Source organism: Musca vetustissima, unplaced genomic scaffold, assembly GCF_032173495.1.
Source record: "Musca vetustissima isolate MV318-11 ecotype Yass unplaced genomic scaffold, APGP_CSIRO_Mvet_v1 utg307353, whole genome shotgun sequence".
Classification (NCBI taxonomy): Eukaryota; Metazoa; Arthropoda; class Insecta; order Diptera; family Muscidae; genus Musca; species Musca vetustissima.
The window spans coordinates 18,248-40,519 of NW_026885453.1; the positions used below are offsets into that span (position 1 = coordinate 18,248).

The window sequence follows — 22,272 nt, forward strand, 5'->3', positions numbered from 1 at the left end:
GATATAGCTACTGGCTATGAACGAAATACTTGTGAAATTGGACTAACATAGAACTAATACTGCGGCCTATGTCAATGATATTGTTGTTGTGATAATAATTGATACATTCTTTCCAAACTTGTTCGTCCTAAATGACATTCTAATAACGCAGGCCCTTCATTGAAATAATTTGAAATTTTCGCCACAAATCAGGCATTGTACGATATTGTGTTGCTCCCAAGGATAAATATGTCCCAATCCACCCATATGTTAACATTGAAGTAACACGTTTTCGTTCAAACTGGGAAGTGTGCATAGAGCTGCATTCGTCCTAATATTTGCTCTAATTTGTTCGTTTTCGGACGACTAATTTGGAAATTATGTATGTAATATGTAACGATTATGATTTCAATGGGTTGCAAATTGCATAAATGACAACGATGATATCCTAAATATGCCTTCAAAGCAAATTTATATTAATGGCCATGTGGTCCTATAACAATTGAAAGCTATACACAAATACAAACACTTGTTATTTTTAACAGCGAACCTTACACCGTGATGTTTATATTTGTTCGAATTTGATTTATATTTTGTTGTTATATACCTTTTCTTATCTAAATAAAAGTTTGATAATGTGTTAGATTTAGAAAATATTGAAATGAAAATATTAAATAGAAAATCACAAATTTTAATCAATTCATATGATACCTCAATAAGATTCCTTATTGTATCAAAGAGATTTTTTTTAGCATTTCTTCACTTTCTTCTTCACATAACTGCGTTGAAAACTCTTTAGGGTTCTTAAGTCGGAGTAGAAATAAAAGAGTTCTCTTTTATTGTGATTGTGACTCCAGACAAAAATATATAATTAATAAACTTGTGTAATTTTTTTCCGACTAATTTAAAATGAAGTTTGAATTGACGTTTACATTTTTATGTAGGCAATCGAATTATTTTTAACCTGCTATTGTGGTAGATGGCAACACAAAACTACTTATCCAATGTAAACCTGTCAGTAATTATTAATTTTTTTGCTCCCTGTACGCAGACTTTTTAAGAAGAAAAATTCCATAAAACACATAAAACTACTTCTAAAATAAATTAATAAATAACAAATTAAATGTCATTTCTATTTTCAGATATCCCTAAAGTGCTGAGCACTAAGGAATATATTTACTAAATATAAAATAATATTTTGGCAATTGTACAAAAGTGACATTTATCAGTGAGGAACAACACAAAGCCGACCTTAATTGAGAACAGCATGAAAATGGTGTTGTCGCAACGGCAGCGCGAGGAGCTGTAAGTATTCAAATGATACTGAGTGATGCAAACAGTTGTTTATTTCGAATATTTTTCCAATTGCAGTAACCAAGCGATTGCCGATTATTTAGGCAGTAATGGATACTCAGAATCATTGGAAGCTTTCCGTAAAGAAGCCGATCTCAGTGGTGAAACTGAAAAGAAGTTTGGTGGTCTGCTAGAAAAGAAGTGGACCTCGGTTATACGTTTACAAAAGAAAGTATTGGACCTTGAGGCTAAACTTGCAGAAACTCAAAAAGAGGTTATAGAGGGTGCTCCGACAAAAGTAGATCGTAAACCTGGCGAATGGATACCCAGACCACCTGAAAAGTTTTCATTATCAGGTCATCGTGCCAGCATAACACGAGTAAGTATCTCTCTATATAGAAAACAAATATTAATGATTGAAAATTAATAACTTGACGGTTATTTTAGGTTATATTTCATCCAATATTCAGTCTAATGGTATCGGCATCAGAAGATGCAGTCATTAAAATATGGGATTTTGAAACAGGAGAATATGAACGCAGTCTTAAGGGTCACACAAATTCCGTGCAGGATATAGCATTTGATGCTCAAGGAAAACTGCTAGGTATGATGCTACTCTCCCAATAATGATTTCTTTTGGGTAATACTTATTTTTTGTATTCCATATACAGCATCGTGCAGCGCTGACTTGTCTATCAAATTATGGGATTTCCAGCAGAGTTATGAATGTGTCAAAACAATGCATGGACATGATCACAATGTATCGTCTGTAGCTTTTGTGCCAGCCGGTGATTACGTGCTTTCAGCGTCACGTGACAGAACAATTAAAATGTGGGAAGTTGCCACTGGGTGAGTGTCGAATATACAAACTTGTGTGAGCAAATTTATGTATTGTTTTACTTGACTACATTTTCTAAAATTGCAGATATTGTGTCAAAACTTTTGTTGGCCACCGAGAGTGGGTACGTATGGTACGTGTACACATGGAAGGTAACTTGTTTGCATCATGCTCAATTGATCACACAGTTCGTGTTTGGTCGTTAAATTCAAAAGACTGCAAAGTAAGTTTAAATACAAAAATATCTTTCTCTTTTTGGATTGTAATTTAAAAATTTGAAAATTTTTAATAAAAGGTTGAGTTACGCGACCATGATCACACAGTTGAGTGTATTGCTTGGGCACCAGAGGCTGCTTCTTCTGCAATTAATGAAGCTGCAGGAGCAGATAACAAAAAAGGTCACCATCAAGGTCCATTCTTAGCATCTGGATCAAGGGACAAAACCATTCGCGTAAGTTAATATTATTATATTTATAATTCAATCTAAATTCCTATAGAGGAATCAAATGCAAAAGCAATTAAGCTATAAAATAATTGAAACATCAATGATAAGTGGTTAATATTTCATAATATGTAGTATGTGTGTTAATTAATTCTTTTTTTATTCGATTAGTTCTAATTTATTATTGACATATTTTTATTCCATACAATTTATATATACATGCAGGGGCTTAAAAAAATATTTTGCCTCAATAGAAATTTGACAAAATTCTTGTGATTACAATTTTTGGAGTTGGTATAGATTTTAGCTGGTATCTTGAAGAGCAAAAGGGCTTGCAAAAGTAGGATCAAAATTCATCCACACACTTATTCCATTGTAATTCATTTGACTTCTTTAATATGTTGGCTTTTAATCGCATATATCGGAATTTTGTCAAGTTTGTATAGGAGCAAAATATATATTATTACACATCGAACGAATATTATTATGTGAACTAATTAATGTCCGGGTAGCTCATATTTTTACTATACTTTTTAAAACAATTTATTTACATGTATGATGTGACGCGTCACATTTTTTGGTTGTTGTAAAAATACATTTTATGAATGACGTTATGTTTTCTTTATTTCAGGTCTGGGACGTGAGTGTTGGAATATGCTTATTTGTACTCACTGGACATGACAACTGGGTGCGAGAATTGGCTTTCCATCCCGGCGGCAAATATTTAATATCAGCCAGTGACGACAAAACTATACGAATTTGGGATTTACGCAACAAACGATGCACGAAAACTCTTACCGCGCATCAACATTTCTGCACTTCAGTTGGTATGTGCTTTTGAATTGATTTCTGCTAGTCAAATCGTTTTCTATACATAATTTTATTTTTTTCTCACAGATTTCCACAAAACACATCCATATGTCATTTCGGGTAGCGTAGATACAACGGTTAAGGTTTGGGAATGTCGTTAAGCCAATAGTAATTAATGATAATAAAAAGGTTAGGCGATAGGGACACATAATTTGGCATTGGTCTGTTTTGTGTGCTCCCTTGTCAGGAGATGAAAATAAAATAATATATATTGTTTAAGAGCTACAATTTACTTCAATTAATGCAGATAAAATACACACACACAACCTATACATAAATATATATTTATTGATTATAATTTAATATCGAAAAACAAAACAATTCAAGAATCTTGTGATTCATCTCTATATAATATAGATTACCAACTAAAATTACGTTTAAACAAAAAAAAATCAACTACAACCAACCAAGATATGGCAAACGCAATTGCTTGAAAGTGCAAAATTCTCACATTTTTTTTTTCTTTAGGCGTAATCGTGATTCGTGAGTCCAAATGATAGTTTGCCTGCCAATGCCTGTTAGAACCAAGTTTTAGAATATACTGCAATTCTCGACATTTTCCGAAAAAGAAAGTGCAAGGTATAGGCAGACTTGTTTTCAAATCTATTTCTCTTATATTGTAAGTATTGAGTAGAACTCAAATCGAATGTTATGTGTACTACGCCTTTTAATTGTAATTGTAAACAACACACACACTTTAAGTTTTCGCTTGCTGGATTATTATTTTTAATTATTATTTCTATATATATAAATAAACACATACAATCATTATTAGAATTATGATTTTATACAAAATGAAAAAAGAAAATAAAACTTAATGAAAATGTGTCTCTATAAATTCAAGTTCAAGTAGAAATTTTAAGTTAATCTTAATTTGTACTTTAAATAGTAGGGCTTTTTTAATTAAGGCGAGTTATATTTACATTACTCATAGAGAGTTAATAATTAACAACAACAACAAAAATGAAGAGGAGAAAAACCAGACCTTGTGTAAACGACAACTGATGATACATATATTATAAGACCCCGATATACATGTGTGTTGTGTTTTTCTTCCCAAATCTAATAACATTTCAATTCAACCACCTCCAAGTATCGAAACTCCACAGCCAACGCCGCCAGTCAACATGAGGAAAACATTGAAGTCCGTTCCATGTAATTGAAGTTTGGATCATACAAAATGTGCTCAACGACGACTAAGTGAATACAAATTTGTTTTATTTTTTTATATACAGTTGTAATAACACAGCGTGTCAAAAGAATGACATACTACATCCAATACATATTGTATAGATTTTTTATTTGCCAACGAATTCTGTTCATTTATTTTTTTAAAGTTTAATTTTTTTAAGCACTCCCACAATTATTAACAGTCAGATAAAGACAACAAAACCCAATTATATATGCACTATCTCGAAATTGTATTGAAATTCAAACTTGTATTTACTAAAGTTACACATGTTCGAAATACATGAAATATATCGTGTGAAAGTAAAAGCAAAAACAGTATCAACAACAAATTTGGGAAAATATAAAAATACTTGGCTAAACAAAATCCAAAACAACTTGTTTTACTGCTATAAACAGACACATTTTCAACATTTCATTATTTTCATCACCGCCGTCAATAATGTAATAATATTTGTCCAAATTATAAGTTCTCTGAAACCCAGAATATTTAGTAGCTGCTTTTCTTTCTTTGCAACATTTTGTTATTGTTAAAATATATGAAGAAAAACTAAACAAGTATATAAATCTAAAGTGGAGAACACTCTGCTGCTGCACATACATATATCATTGAAATGCTTAAAAAACAATTCCACCAATTCTATACCGAAAACAAAAACAAACATTATGAAATATCTGAAAGAGGAAACTATGAGTGGAAACAGTAATTATGAGGCTTTATTCTGAAAACAAACAAAAAAAACGGTAGTGAAAAGAATTACTGTTTCACAAATTAATAATTTTATTTCACTCAAACAAAACATAAGATGATATAAACTAAATATGTAGATTTTGTCATGTCGTCATTTATCCGAATAAAATATAATGAAAATCTAAATCCATCCTTAATTTGTTTGTGTTTAAAACGAAATGAATACTCAGAAATTTGCAATAATAAACATTCAATATACATATATAATTCATTCGAAGTACATAACAAAAGACATTTGAGTTGTTTTATTAAGAATGTATTTTTTGGGAGGATTTTTTGTTATATGGCAATAAGCTAATGGAAATGTTGATCTTAATTATTTCAGAGATGAAATTCGAAACTTGGCCGGAAAATAAAGAAAAATTGGAATTAAAAAATTAGTACAAAAAACTTTACAACAGCAGGAAATTTGTTGTTGTAAGTTGCTGTACAAAAAACGATACAACAACCACATGGAAATTTGTTGTTGTAAGAGTGTCAACTCATTTGACAGAAAAATGTGCTCCTCAAAATAAAAATTACTGAGCCATTGCCATATAGAAAGTTTCATTCGAAGGGCAACTGACAATGAGCACATTCATGTTTGTTTGCAATTCATAATCGACCAATTATGAATGGCGAAGATACCACATGCACTTTTTTAAAGTGGGGTGTATGGATGTTTTTGACATTAACTTCACAAACGTGGATGCCGGAGGATTGGAACTATATTGTTTTCCTTCTCGGGACTGTTACACCTTTTCCCCATACCTCGAAATTCCCCAGTAAAATCTAATCTCAATTCCGTCTCTGATTTTGTTTTGAAAATATTTATGCCATAATGGCATAAAATGTCATTGAATACGGACGCAGTTCGTAAAAGAATTCTATTTATTAATTAAAAAATGTTTTTTTTACATAAAAATATTTAAAAGTACATCTATAATCATGTGTCTGGATGCTCTTTATCGTTTTCTGTAACATCATCTTTAGTTGCTGCTGTAGATGCCGAAGAAGACTCTACCAATATTGTATCCTTATTCAGCGGAGTTTCATCAGAGGAATTTGATTTAGCATCCTTCGTGCAATCATCGGCGTTATTGACACTGGGCGCATTATTTTCCACAGACTCGTTAGATGTTAATGTTGCTGGACTATCGTCATTTGCTTTATTGTCATTATCGTTGTCCTCACTACAGTCGCTTGATGTATTGCCATCGTCTTCATTGCTCTTCGTCGATTCACCGGGAGCTTTCTGTTGTCTAGGCTTTTTTGCCCGTTGCTTCTTCTTAAGGCGCTTTGCTCTCTTCTTTGCCGTTTTCTCTTCAGCTTTACGACGATTTTCTTCTATTTTTTGCTGATACTCATCGTCAAGTTGTTCTTGCAAACTTTTCTGTTGAATCATTTTTTGGCGAGCATACTCCTTGCGACGCAAATGCCGGTACACATGAAATTCTCCAGACCCGGCTCCAGCACTGGAACCCATAACATTTCGCACAAATGTGGGAACACTTGCCATATAGTCCTTTTCTTTGCGATGCTCAGGGATAATCACAGGTTTGTCCTATGGAAAAGAAATAAGTGTTAGCGTATTTCGTATACAGATCCTTGTTATTTGGGAAATTTAATTTCAATTTAATTTTTTAATTTCAATTTATTTTATAAACGAGAACCTAGCCCAATGGGCCATGAGCGATTCCAAAAACATTGTTTTAAGAAAATCTATCCTTACTCAAGGGTCTAGTAACTACAGATGATTGGTTATGGTACCCTTCTAATTCTCATTTGCAGCTAATGCAAATTTAGCAAGATACCGTAGAAATCGTTTATTACGACACCATTTATAACGAAATATCGGTTATAACGACCTATCCAAAAGTCCCTAGGAAAGTTCTACCATTTAAAACGACATATCACTTATTGCAACAAATTTTGCTGGTCACTGTCCCGGTGTTTTTAAGGCTATCAATAACACACAGATGCCAATAGAGACTATGCCAAGGACTTCATTGCATGCAGGAGCCACTTCATAACCCCATACCTCCGGAGTTAAGAACATCGATAATATTACAACTTAATCGTTGTGATCAGAGACCCAAGGCCCACATAGTATAATGGCTATACTTACAGGATTTTTCATTAGTTTTTCAAGTTTCAAACGTTGCAGATCTATAGCGGATTTGGAACAACTCTAGTTTAGTAAAAACGATCAAATTTTTCTGAAATTTTTTCCAGAGGTAGGTATTTTTACCCTAATTATGGGGATATCTTTTTTTCTTGGGGGACGTACCCGGTTACCCGGTTATTTGACCCGGAAGTTCGGGTACGGGTACCCGGTTATATCCGGTTCTACGGATCCGGTTAATATAATATGTGTATCATTTTAAAGGTTATAAAAATACCTTTCCATTGAGTGGTAATATGATGGGGTTATCTCAAACCATTTTAGGGATATAGTCAAAAAACTGGGTTTTGGTCCCCGATTTTTTTGAAAAACTCCCTAAAAGTCGAACTTGGGTCCATTATAGTCCCTCTCCAAACAGGACCCAAATGATAGACCACAATTTGCCCTTTCCAAAATGGTGCGATATGTGGCTGTATCTGTTGTGGATCAAAAGATATGGGCCTTAGAACCCTATAAAACAAGGAAAATCTTTCTACATGACAGAATCTCCTTTTAAATAGCATGGTGTTTTTTGGGTGACCGGCCTTCGGCCGGGGATTTAAGACTTTCTCCTATGGACAGATGCCAACACCGGCTAACGCGGCAGAAACTCCTTCTAAATATAATATTTTTTTTTGTAGCCGGCCTTCGGCCGGGTATTTAAGACTTTCTCCTATGGACAGATACCAACACCGGCTACGCGACAGAATCTCTTGTTAAATGGAATACTTTTTTGGGTGACCGGCCTTCGGCCGGGGATTTTAGCTTTCTCCTATGGACAGATGCCAACACCGGCTAACGCGGCAGAAAATTCTTCTAAATAGAATATTTTTTGTGTAACCGGCCTTCGGCCGGGGATTTAAGACTTTCTCCTATGGACAGCTACCAACACCGGCTACGCGACAGAATCTCTTGTTAAATGGAATATTTTTTTGGGTGACCGGCCTTCGGCCGGGGATTTAAGACTTTCTCCTATGGACAGATGCCAACACCGGCTAACGCGGCAGAAAATCCTTCTAAATAGAATATTTTTTGTGTAGCCGGCCTTCGGCCGGGGATTTAAGACTTTCTCCTATGGACAGATACCAACACCGGCTACGCGACAGAATTTTCTTGTTTTTGTAGGGTTCTAAGGCCCATATCTTTTGATCCACAACAGATACAGCCACATATCGCACCATTTTGGAAAGGGCAAATTGTGGTCTATCATTTGAGTTTGGGTTAGAGAGGTACTATAATGGGCCCAAGTTCGACTTTTAGGGAGTTTTTCAAAAAAATCGGGGACCAAAACCCAGTTTTTTTACTATATCTGCAAAATGGTTTGAGATAACCCCATCATATTACCACTCAATGGAAAGGTATTTTTATAACCTTTAAAATGATACCCATATTATATTAACCGGATCCGTAGAACCGGATATAACCGGGTACCCGTACCCGAACTTCCGGGTCAAATAACCGGGTAACCGGGTACGTCCCCCAAGAAAAAAAGATATCCCCATAATAAGGGTAAAAATACCTACCTCTGAAAAAAATTTCAGAAAAATCTGATCGTTTTTACTAAACTAGAGTTAAGCCGCGGATTTTATTATTGGCCTCGGCTTCTTTTCACCATCGCTATCATTGTCCGATTTCGAATCCTTCCTTTCGGGTTCCTTTACCAAATTCTTTATAAGTGACATTACAGCTTAAACGTTGTAAATTGATCAAATATTCCTGATTTTAAACAGTGAAGAGATTGCAAAGTATTAACTCCTCGGTGGCGTGGAGTGCTTTCGAATGAAAAAAAGAAAATAAGTACAATGCCGCTTCTAATGTTTTGACGGCGTTGTGGAATTGGACGAAATTGAGTCAAAACCTAACTGATAAAACCCAGAATCAAAACAAACACCGATTAGGATTGCTCAACAACAATATCAGCTGTTAATTCCCGAAGACCAGCTGGTGTTAGAGATTCCAAATGATACTCTAGAACCAGTTCACGAACGAACTAGTTCAAATGAACGATTCACTTAAAAGACCGATTGAACTAGGTCTTTCAAAGTCGTTCCTTTTAGTTCATTAAAATTTGAGCGTTTTACTGACCTAGTTCGATTTTCCTCTAAATGGAAGCGGCACCGATCGAGTTTTATTTTGCATGTGATATTTACAGCGATTTCATTTAGTAAACATATAAAATATGTTGCTTATTGTTTATGCTCGCAAGAAATTTTTCAATAATTCTGAAACTTTTCTTTAAAAATCCACACCTTATAGGTCCCCATAAACTGTTTTAAAATTGTTATATATAATATCCTTACCATAAATAAAAGTGAATTGTAAAATTGTTTTTATTCACACATCACAATCTTCCAAGAACACAACCTCCGAAGTAAAACGACAGCTGAATAAAAGGGCTAAGCAGAATGCTCGCGTTGAGCCATCCGTCGCCTTACATGTTATCGAAAATACAACAACCACAAGGAAACGATAACACAAACGCTCGAAGTTGATGTGCGCTGCGATAAAGGGCTAAGCAGAATGCTCGCGTTGAGCCATCCGTTGCTTTATGTGTTATCGAAAATACAACAACCACAAGGAAACGATAACACAAACGCTCGAATTTGTTGTGCGCTGCGCTTCGGAGTTAAATATATTTTAACTTTTTGCGTGCGTTAACGCGATAACAAAAAACGCTCAACGCGAACATTCTGTTTAGCCCTTAATGTCAACAATTTCGACTTTGTTTACGCTTTCTAATGGAAGTCAATTCAATAATAATACATTTTGATAGCAAACTTGAGAGGTATCGATTATCACCTGGTTACCCTGGGTGACCTTATTTATAGGCCATGCTCGCGTTGATCCATCCGTCGTGTTATATGTTGAATGAATAGGTAGTCCATTTACCGCAGCTGATGTCTTGATTAACTGTCAAAGTGGATAATTTCTACTTGAATTTGATATGCAGTGTTGCCAACCATTTGAAATATTATATGGAAAAAATTGACAGATAATCGAGACAAAAACAAAGGTTTTTGTTGGTATACATCACCTTATTATTGCATCATCGATTGGAGCATGATGCAATAATAAGGTAATGTATCAAAACAAAAACATTTGTTTTTGTCTCGACCATCTGTCAAATTTATCCTTATAATATTTCAAAAATGTGGCAGCATTGCACATCATATTCAAGTAGAAAATACGCACTTTGACAGTTAATCAAGACATCAGCTGTTCTAAATGGATTCATTGTGCCATGGATCGGAGCATGATGCAAAAACAAGGTGATGTATCAAAACAAAAAATCTTGTCTGTCAATTTTTTTCTTATAATATTTCATATGGTTGCAAACATTGCTCAACGAATTCAAGTAGAAATTACGCACTTTGACAGTTAATCGAGTCATCAGCTGCGCTAAATGGACTACCTATTCATTATGCCATGATCTCAGTAGTATCATGGTACAATTATACAAGGTAGGGTAGCTTTTATCAGAAAGATGGAATCCTGAAAATAGAAACTATTGGAATACAGGATTGAGGTAGCTTTAAAAAATCGTACTTATGAGTACAAAAAGTACTAAATAGATAGAGCTGGAGCCTTGAAATTGGGAATTAAAATTACTGTTTGAAAAGAAAATCAAATTTTTATTTAAACTGAATCAAATTTTTATTTGCGCCAAATCAAATTTTTATTTGCGCCAAATCAAATTTTTATTTGCGCCAAAATAAACAAACAAAAAAGGACAAACACAATTATTTGTATTACATTTAATATTAAAAATAAAATGAACAATGAAAGAAAAATTGATTTGGTATGTTCCCCGGGAACATGTAAGCTTCCTGCATCAATACATTGCTCTCTATCCGAACTTGCCTAAAATAAATATAAGGAATTAGTTTCTAATTTAATAAAACTTTGCATCTCTTACGAATTTTCTTCCATTTTCTGTAATTTGTATACATCTTAACTTCAAATTGAACTTTGCAAATTAAAAAAATGTTTTGAATAATTTTTGTGTTTGGTCATAAAACAGCTGATCAAAAAATGCTGAGTTTGCAAAATCTTACTGAATAAAATTCTTTCAGTAAACTCCAGTAAGTTTGTTGTTGTTCAACTGTCAAACTTGCTCTCTCACTTGACTCTCTTTTACTCGGTTTTTGTGTAAACAGACAACATTTAGAAAAATTTGGTAACAATTGTTACCAAATATCGAGTAAACCGACATTCAAATTTATAAATTGTGCTAATAAGACGCAGTAAAATAGAAATATATTAATAAAAATGGATGATAAAAAAATTGGATGTGAATTTTTAATAATAATAATCAAAAATAGGCTTCGAATTTTATAGGTTTCTTAATGAAATCTCGGTCTCACAATTTTTTGTGAGATTTTTGTTGACCATTATGTGGATTTTTATGGGCGATTTTTTTGATAAATCAGCTTAAATACAATTCGCTCAGAATTGCCATTCGGATCATAAATGTGACCCGTACTTTGTTTACAATTTAACTTTAAGAGACGACGGACATGCATAAATCTACTCAGAAAGTGATTCTGTGCATGTTTTCAAAAAGAACCATGTATCTACTTCCTTTTTTTCATTTTGTTGTTGTATAAATTACCCTAACGGTCATTGTTGTTATTATTATAATTTATTCGAAATAAACAGAAAAACAAAAATAAAACAAAAAATAATATTAAAAAATAAAACATATAAAACGAAAATTAAGCACGTCCTCATTTTTTATAAATAAAACAATAGACAGAGACAATATGTAACATGAATCGGAGAGAGTGTATTATTGCTTTGTGTCATGCTCAGCTGTTGTTGGTATGTCATCAATTATTATTGTTTTGCCTCGGCTTAGCTCATCGTCCTCACTCGACCATGCACAACAGTATATCAAAGAAAAATAACATTAAAGAGTCTCGATAGCGATACAGAGTTGTTGTGGGTACCCCAGCTGGTGCATGGGTACCTTGAGCCCTCCCACGGATTTCTTCAAAATCCCCTGCGGGTTTCTCATTTTGCAGGAAACCCCATAAAAACATTTTATTTGGCTGGACCTACCTTATTCCACATTAAAATAAATCACTACAACATATTAATTTAAATTTTTATCGTTATAAAATTCATTATACCCTTTTTATTACCTTAAATGTATATCAAGAATCAGTACATTGCTTCAAAGACCTTAAATATAGAATTACTAAATAAGAATACATCATCGTATGATCTAAGTTGAATTGTAAATGGTATACTTAGATATATATATATATATATATATATGTTTATCCCAGTATAAGATTATATATCCAATTTGGATAAATAAAAAACGAAGTCAAAAGTCAGGACCCTACCTATTGAGCTCAAATGGTAATTAGGTAAAAATATGACTTTAGTTTAATGAAAATCTATTGGGATTAACACTTACATCAATTTATAAGTGAAATTATAAAATATGTATAATTTTGAAAAAATAAAATTTTGGGCCGAAAGGAATACTATGGTTCATAGACAATATACACAAGGAATAATTTATTAAAAATTATGCTTCTAATAATTATTAGATTATTTAATAATTATTACATTAATTAATAACTATTATAATAAATTACTTTGCGTTGTTACTCTAAATAACACTGTGCGACATGAAATTTTTTCAAGGGTTCTAATTGTTGTAACATGAAATCGGCGAGAGTGTATTATGGCTTTGTGTCATACTCAGCTGTTGTTGGTATGTCATCAATTTTTATTGTTTTGCCTCGGCTCAGCTCATCGTCCTCACTCGACCATGCACAACAGTATATTAAAGAAAAATAACATTAAAAAGTCACGATAGCGATACAGATGTTTGATATTGTTGTTGTGGGTACCTCAGATGGTGTATGGGTACCTTAAGCCCTCCCACGGATTTCTTCAAAATCCCCTGCGGGTTTCTTCTTTTGCAGGAAACCCCCTAAAACATTTTTATTTGGCTGAACCTACCTTATTTCACCATTAAATAAATGACTAACACATTTTCACTTCACCGTTACAAAAATTCATTATTCCCTTTTATTTGTATCGGGATTCATATATAGTACATTATGACATTAAGTTTGTATTATCTGAGTGAACATTATATTAAAACAAAGGTGGGAATATGTATAGTAACAAAATACCTATATTGTTCTATGTTTATCCCAACATAAATTCAATAAAAAGAAATATGCAAACATATGAGAATTTGTAAAATAAATCTCGACCCTATTGAGCTCAAGAGGTAAGATATTCGGTCACCTTCTAGACCGGGTATGACTGAAAAGCTACTAGTATTTAATAGGGATCAACATTTACATACAATAAATATATAATAAAATATAATATAATAATATGAATGATAATTTGAATTATTTAATTAATTTTTTTAATATTCAATGATGGAATTCGTTTTTTTTTTTTAATTCTCAAAAAAAATATTAATTTAATTATTTCAACGTTAGATTGCGATTCAAATAATCAATCTTTTGAAGTCTTCCAATAATTACTCGTCCAGCAAGTTTAAAATAATTAATTTTATTAATTATGAAATAATTAATTTTAATAATTATTTAAATTTTGAAATAATTAATTTATTTGATTGTGAAATAATTAAGTTTAATAATTATTTGGGTTTGAAATAATTAATTTTAATAATTATTTGAGTTTAAAATTAGACTTTAACTTTATCAAAATTTAATTTCATTAATTATTTAAATTATATAATAATATTAACAATTTACTTATTATAGTATAATTAATTTTGTTAATTATTAGACCCTCAGATAATTATTTTTTTAGATTTAAAATAATTAATTTAATTTTAATTTCTTTAAATTAATGATAGATTATAAATCAAATAATTAATGAATATTTTTTTAATTAATCGATTTCATTAATTTATCAATTTCTTGATCATCGAATTTCTAAATGATTAAAATCGAGAATCAAAAAAATTTTATTGTACAATTGACTAAAATTCTAATCTAATAAATTTTTTTTTTAATGATTAATTATTATAATTATTTGGTTTTCAATTATTCATTTTTCATTTCAAATAATCTCAAAATTAGATTATTATCCTAGATTTTTCATAAATTTTAATGAATTCAGTTTTTTTCTTTTTTTTAAATAATTTAAACGATTAAAGCTATTTCACAAACTTTAATTATTAATCATCTTCGACAACTATCGTTGTTTGTAACTGTACTGTACCAAAAATTTAGGAACACAAAAAAGGAAAAGAAACGAACGCACATGGGCTGCTTAAAATAACGGTAATATGCCGTTATATTTGCACTATATATACATAAATGTACGTATGTACAATGTATGTTTTTCAGATCGGCTGTCCGTCGATGAATAGATAGAAATAATAGTATCCGTATTTTCCTGCCTGTGGCAGAAAAATACGAATAACTAATTATGATATATTTTCTTTACACTAAATGCTTACTGCGGTGATGGGAGAAGCGCACTCAGGTCTTACAAAAAAACTTCAGCAACTGGAAGGCTGGACTTTATTGAGATGGTTTTAATGGTTGATGCAACAGCTTGTGGTTGTTGTCGTACCAAATGGTTTCACACAATGGTGGTGATCACTATTGATAGTTTGTGGTGGTGATAAATTACAATGGGTTGTAGTTGGGATTACTGCCAATGGGTTCTGGTGGTGGTCACTGTATATGGGTTGGAGTGGTGGTCACTCTCAATGAGTTGTGGTGGTGCTGGTGAAAGAAACCCGGTATTGGAATGGTAACGATGGACAAAAATGCAAACTGTGGTTGCTGGTCAATGCCAGCGTGGTAGCCATTTAAATAAGTGCTGGTTGAGGCCGAAGCCTACGCTCCCATGTGCCCAAAGAAATACCTGTTGCCAATAAGAAACAAAAAAAAAATGCACAACTATAACAATGTCTTATCTGCATGAAAGGATTTTGATCCAACTCACTCTATACAAAAAAAATCCCGGGCGCCGTCAAAATTCTGATGGTAGTAAATTCGGAGCACTCCCTTTTAATTTACAATTAGCACAATTCACTTTTAATTTATTTTTTTTCCAATTGCCGCCTTGATGAGTTTGAAACAAATGACAGAATGCAAATGGCGTTCTTTTGCATTCCCTTTGTAAACGATTAGGCTGCTCGTAATCGAAAATATTACCTTGCAAAAAAAAAAGGGGTAATCGATAACCGGTAGCCGTCAGGCTTTCAATGCATCGACCACAATGCGGGCGATGTTTACGCTGCGCATTGCGTTAACCGGCTGACATAACAAACCCGAACATGTTGACGCAGGCCAGCCGAAGTCTAACTGATTTGGGAAGTCAACCGTGATATGTACGAAAAGTGGGGAAGAACTGCGACCCTGAGATTAAGAGTCTCATGCTCTACCGACTGAGATAACCGGGCTACTATTTGTTTGGTACCATATGCTGCAGGTCTTTCGAATGATAGACCCCTATCTTCCTACCGTTCAAATCTTCAATCTCGTAGAGTGAGGTCCCTACCTTCTGAACAACTCTGCATTTGACAAACTTCTGACATAATTTTGAATTAAGATGGCGGGAAGCGTCACTCAAAACAAAATTCCTCCTCAGTATTTCCTGTCCCGGTTTAAAGCTAACTTCGCGAGATCGAGTGTTGTAACGTGTTGCCGATTTTTCGAAAGAATCGTGCAATTTACTTTTAATCGTATCTCGGACTAAGTGCAACATATCGTGTTTCGGAACAATATCTACCGTGCCGTCCTCTAGAATCCCAAGTTTGTGTGCCAAATCGTATTCACTCGCGTGTGTGATCATGTGTGTGCCAAAAAGTGAAAAATATGGTGTGAAGCCGGTCGAAGTGTGAAGCGTGGATCTTAATGAACATTCGATTGAGGATAAATATCTATCCCAATCCTTTTGATCCTCCGATACGTAAGATCGAATCGCTGCGATAATGGTCCGATTGACTCTCTCGGATGCATTCGCTTGTGGAGAGTACACCGCGTTACGAATCTGCTTACAACCATACTTTTGTAAAAATGAAGTGAATTCAGACGAGACAAATTGTTTTCCATTGTCCGAATGGACTAATTGTGGTACACCAAACTTGTGAAATACTTCGGATTCTAGAAATTTAATAACATTTTTCGAATTTGCCTTAGCTAGTGGTTTCAAAAGAACAAACTTCGTCAAGTGATCTAAAACAATCAGAATAAACGCGTTACCTAACCTCGATCTCGGAAACGGTCCAATAAAATCGATAAAAATCTTTTGCCATGGCCTGTGTGTGACAGTTTCGTTTCCCATCTTGCCTCGTAAAATTTTATTTGGAGCTTTTGTCTCCTTGCAAACGATACAACCATTAATGAAATCTCGAACTTGTTTTGCCATTTTAGGCCAATAAAAATACTGTCGAAGTGCCGCGATCGTTCGACCTATACCACAGTGACTAGAAGATTTGTGTGTGTTCTCGATAAGTGATTCGGTTAGGTTACTTGGAACCCAGAGTTTCCAAATGAAATTTTCGTGGACTGAAGTGCCATCAGACGGAAGTGTCTTTTTATAAACAAACGAATCACAAACTTTAAAATCGGGTAAACTGTCTTGGTTCTCGAGCACCATGCTGACTATCTGTGAATATTCTTCACTTTTAAATTCGGGAGATTCTAAATCAATTAAAGGTTTTTCATCGATAAACATGTTGATTTCGTCCATGTGCAAACGGGATAATGTGTCCGCGACTACATTTTGTGATCCTTTACGGTGCTGGATATCAAAATTAAAAGCTTGGAGCTTTAAACTCCATCTTGCCAACCGACCGCTGAGATCCTTCTGTCTCATCAACCATTTCAAAGCGCTGTGATCAGTAATTACAGTGAAAGGCATAAGTTCAATAAAAGGACGGAACTTCTTGATAGCACTGATGACAGCTAAGCACTCACGCTCTGTTACACTGTAATTCCGTTCTGCCTTGGATAGCTGAGCGGAATGAAATGCGATGGGACGTTCCAGACCTTCAGCGTCCAGTTGGAACAAGACTGCACCAAGACCCAAATTAGAGGCGTCACATTGGACATAAAATCTTTTATCAAAAACAGGATGGTTCAGTACAGGACTAGTAGTCAAAGCTACTTTCAACTTGTTAAAAGCATCGATGGCCTGATCATGAAAACAAAAAGATTTACCTTTCTTCAACGTGCTTGTGAGAGGAGCGGTAATTTCGGCATAGTTTCGAATGAAACGCCTGAACCAAGAGGCCATTCCCAAAAATCTGCGAACATCGCGTGTGTTCTTAGGAATTGGTATATCGGTAATGCTGTTTATCTTTGAAGGATCTGGCTTGAGCTTCCCCTCACCGACAATGTATCCTAGATATCGCAACTCTCGACGACAAAATTTAGATTTCTTCAAGTTAATGGTCAGGTTTGCTCTGGTCAACATCTCTCCTACCTTGCGCAACAGATCGACATGAGTCTCAAAATCTGGCGAAACCACTAAAAGATCGTCAAGGTATACGAAAACCTTGTTCCGCAGTTCCGGTGAGATCACTTTATCCATCAACCGACATAACCGCTGAGCTGCATTACACAACCCGAACGGCATGACAGTGAATTGATAATGTGGTCTCCCCGGTACTGTAAACGCAGTTTTCGGACGGCTGTCAGCTGCCAGAGGTACCTGCCAGAAGGCATCTTTCAAATCTATGCTCGAAATGAAATATGTATCTTGCAAACGACCTAGCAATGCATCAATAAAAGGTAATGGATACGCATCTTTGATGGTGACTTCATTCAACTTGCGTGCATCCAGACATAACCTATTCTTCTCCCCACGACGCACAAGAGTAACTGGTGAATTCCACGGTGAAGTACTCGGCTCGATGACTCCCAAACTAAGCATGCGATCAAGTTCCTGATAAATTAAAGATTCCACTGCTGGAGAAACGGGATAGTGACGTTGTTTAACCGGAACGGCATCACCAGTATCGATGACGTGTTCCTCTAAATGAGTTTTCCCCAAACCATATTTGTCAAAATCATGAAAACTTTCTTTACTCTTCTCGAGCAGAGCTATCTGATCATCATTAAGAATATGTAAATCGGAATCTTCAACTTTTGGACTGATCTCTAAACTGCTTATAAGCTTCGGAGCAATATTAAATGCTTTCCAGAAATCGACACCGCAATACATAGAGTTTTCGAGACCCGGAATAACATACACTTCCATGGTCTTCGTCATATCATCAAATGTAAGGTCTACCCTAATTTTTCCGGCACAAGTAACACGCTGTCCATTAGCAGTACCTACACTACACTTGAAAACAGGAATAATCTTAAGATTCAATTTTTCAATTAAAGAAATACAATTTTTGCCTAAGCAGGTCACTGTTGCTCCACTATCAAATAATGCCAAAACAGGTTCTCCATTAACTAGAACTTCTCGAAATGGACGAGGATCGTTAAATCCCAATTCAGAAAATTTTGCAGATGAAATAGAAATTCGTTTTAAACGACGGATACGATACCGCTCTCGAGCTTTCAAAATACGTTTGGAAATAAAAATGGGTTTTACGGAAACTTCGGAGTTGAAAATACGCTCACGAACTTTCAAATAGTTCGCCATTCGAATATGAAAAGGCTGAGTTATGTCAGGTTTTGTTTTTGCAGAGTGTTCAGATGGCTTGGTTATAACAAAATTCGGGTCAACAACAAAAGGATCGGTAGAAGTAGACTTACCATTTACAGATAGTCAATCTACTGTTTGAGTAGAAACAGACTCAGATTTGGATTCAATTTTTGAACGACTGCCTTGCTTGCATTGACTACACTGAGGAGCAGTAACACCAGGTGCACCACAGCGAAAACAGAATAATGAACGTTGAGAACTGGTGCATTGCTTGAACCCGTGACCGCTTTTACCACAGTTCCAACAATGTCCAGTATCGTTCTTTGAAACACCAATTGGCTTATGTCGCAACCTCAATTCATCAACTTCTTCAACCAAATCATCAACTTCGGAATCAAAAAGTTCGTTTACTGCACGAGGAGAAAAGTTGCTTCTAGATCGCTGAAAAGATTCCCTATCCAGAAATTCTTCGGCTTTCCTGCACTCGCTTCGTAATCCCTCAACTGAATAAGCACCAGCACTGAATATTAAATGAGCTAATCTGGGTTTCAGACCAGCCTTAATAATATCAATGACCTCGTAATCTTTCAACGGATTGCTCAACTGAGACCTCAAACTAGTTATGGCATCAATATATTGGCTTGCAGATTCCTCCCGACCTTGCTTACGATCCATGATCTGCCTCAACACGTCTAAATTGGACTGATATTTCTGAAATTCACGTATAATAGAAAGTTTTAAATTCGCCAGGTTCATATTCGGATGCAATCTGATTTGTGCCCAGTACCACTGATTTGCACGTCCTTCCAACAAATGATGGAAACCATCTAAAAGATCTTGATCCGAACAACCATAACTTCTCTGGAGTTTCTCCACTCTAAAAATAAAATCCTCCACTTGCGGAGTTTTAGAAGTAGCATCAAAACGGATTCCCCATTTACTAATGTACGGATACTTGGGTTTATTGAAATAATCTCGATTCTCATATGATGGCATATAATTGTGGTTAAATCTACCTTGATCATCTTCTCGGCGATTCTGATTGGAATTCCTGTTGAAAGTTGGAAATTCATGTGGCCAATCTATGTTTCTAGAAGGAGAATTCGACTTTTCCTGAGATAAAGATGTCTGAGATAACGCTGTCTTAACCGCCTGTGCAACTGCCTGCTGCATTTCGCTGCGCATAACCTCAATCATCGACTCCCTGGTCGCACCTAAAGCTGACTCAACTACTTCAACTATTCCTGGACTACTTAATCGACCTTGCGGTTCATTCACACTATTGCCGCGGATGGTCAATGGACTATAGGAAGGCTGACTGATAGAGTTTTCGTCTCCCGTGACAGGGGTTGACTGTATCACAGTTTCCTCACCATCTACATCAGGCTGAGTAACTGGAAGTATGCCTGCGGTATGACTGGTAGATGACTCCGTACTTAATTCCATCTCTCCGGTTGCCCTACTGTTGGACCTAGTTGTCCTGCCTTGCGTTTTAGGTGGAAGTGGCATAATAATTAAAATTCAAATAAAAAAAAATTGCAATACCAGAAATATACTTAAAAAATACCAGAAAAATAAATCAAGATAAAAAACATGAAAATAAAGTTGAATGCCAAATGTAATTTAGAAAGTAAATGTAGAATAATTGTCTTTGCCGTAATCTAAATTAGAATCTGTAAAATTTCGAAGTTTTAGAAATCTATTAACCATCAACACTAATTAACATAAAATACCATAAAAAAATATCCAAAAACAAAACGATATAGATCTGATATAAAATCATCCAAAATGTTCACTGAAATTCCGCAAAAAGAAATCATAAAAAATATGTTCAAGAAAAAGTATAGTATATATATGTAATGATAAGGTGAAATATGAATATAGGTTAGGTTCCAGCCAAATAAAAGAAACAACAACTTTGTAACCATCAAACATCTGTAAAGATCATCTTAAAAATTTTACCAATAAAATTCTGTTTGTATCAATATACCAAATAAACATATCTAATACCGCAAATTAGTAGCTTGACATAAAAATCTGCAACTAATGACTATGTACTAGCATTGTTTAAAAATAGAAAAACAAGAAACTTGACTATATTTTGTCGCAAGATTGAACCTTGTTATATACACAACTGTTCAAGACGAACAAAATAGTTTATAAGAAGATGGAGATCTTATAACAATTGCATGCATTGATTTGTTTCTGACGCAACTGAGTATTATAATCTAATAATACCTCAGGACTCAAAAATCAAACCGATGACACTAAAAATCAAAATTTGCTTAACGTTGGGCGCCATTTTTGTTGTAACATGCATTCGGCGAGAGTGTATTATGGCTTTGTATCATACTCAGCTGTTGTTGGTATGTCATCAATTTTTATTGTTTTGCCTCGTCTCAGCTCATCGTCCTCACTCGACCATGCACAACAGTATATTAAAGAAAAATAACATTAAAGAGTCACGATAGCGATACAGATGTTCGATATTGTTGTTGTGAGTACCCCAGATGGTGTATGGGTACCTTGAGCCCTCCCACGGATTTCTTCAAAATCCCCTGCGGGTTTCTTCTTTTGCAGGAAACCCCCTAAAACATTTTTATTTGGCTGAACCTACCTTATTTCACCATTAATAAATGACTAACACATTTTCACTTCACCGTTACAAAAATTCATTATTCCCTTTTATTTGTATCGGGATTCATATATAGTACATTATGACATTAAGTTTGTATTATATGAGTGAACATTATATTAAAGCAAAGGTAGGAATATGTATAGTAACAAAATACCTATATTCTTCTATGTTTATCCCAACATAAATTCAATAAAAAGAAATATGCAAACATATGAGAATTTGTAAAATAAATCTCGACCCTATTGAGCTCAAGAGGTAAGATATTTGGTCACCTTCTAGACCGGGTATGACTGAAAAGCTACTAGTATTTAATAGGGATCAACATTTACATATATTAATAGTTAGAAAATATAATATAATAATATGAATGATAATTTGAATTATTTAATTAGTTTTTAAATATTCAATGATGGAAATCGTTTTTTAATTCTCAAAAAAAAAAAATTAATTTAATTATTTCAACGTTAGATTGTGATCCAAATAATCAATCTTTTGAAGTCTTCCA

The 22,272-nt window shown here is 34.3% G+C and overlaps 2 protein-coding genes across 2 annotated transcripts; one reads left to right on the plus strand and one right to left on the minus strand.

The window, feature by feature from the left end:
- Positions 1–1,167: 1,167 nt before the first annotated feature.
- LOC133332725 (lissencephaly-1 homolog) lies at positions 1,168–3,538 on the plus strand. Its single transcript, XM_061541100.1, has 8 exons — positions 1,168–1,284; positions 1,351–1,651; positions 1,720–1,876; positions 1,944–2,121; positions 2,198–2,333; positions 2,406–2,561; positions 3,184–3,379; positions 3,450–3,538. Exons 1-8 carry the CDS (start codon positions 1,247–1,249, stop codon positions 3,521–3,523), a joined length of 1,236 nt encoding a protein of 411 aa, XP_061397084.1. The 5' UTR covers positions 1,168–1,246; the 3' UTR covers positions 3,524–3,538.
- A 2,748-nt stretch (positions 3,539–6,286) lies between these two features.
- LOC133332723 (retrovirus-related Pol polyprotein from transposon 17.6) lies at positions 6,287–18,730 on the minus strand. Its single transcript, XM_061541099.1, has 2 exons — positions 17,087–18,730; positions 6,287–6,904 (listed from the first exon to the last, which is right to left on the minus strand). The coding sequence occupies exons 1-2, from the start codon at positions 18,728–18,730 to the stop codon at positions 6,287–6,289; spliced, it is 2,262 nt and encodes a 753-aa protein (XP_061397083.1).
- Positions 18,731–22,272: the final 3,542 nt, after the last annotated feature.

Excerpts from the sequence above, each read along its gene's own strand:
- LOC133332725 (XM_061541100.1), top strand. The coding sequence starts at position 1,247 with ATGAAAATGGTGTTGTCGCAACGGCAGCGCGAGGAGCT. Across the intron at positions 1,285-1,350 it reads CAACGGCAGCGCGAGGAGCT|TAACCAAGCGATTGCCGATT; the intron begins GTAAGTATTCAA and ends TTCCAATTGCAG. Across the intron at positions 3,380-3,449 it reads ACATTTCTGCACTTCAGTTG|ATTTCCACAAAACACATCCA; the intron begins GTATGTGCTTTT and ends TTTTTCTCACAG.
- LOC133332723 (XM_061541099.1), bottom strand. The coding sequence starts at position 18,730 with ATGGAAGTGTATGTTATTCCGGGTCTCGAAAACTCTATGTATTGCGGT. Across the intron at positions 6,905-17,086 it reads ACAGTTTACCCGATTTTAAA|GACAAACCTGTGATTATCCC; the intron begins GTTTGTGATTCG and ends TCTTTTCCATAG.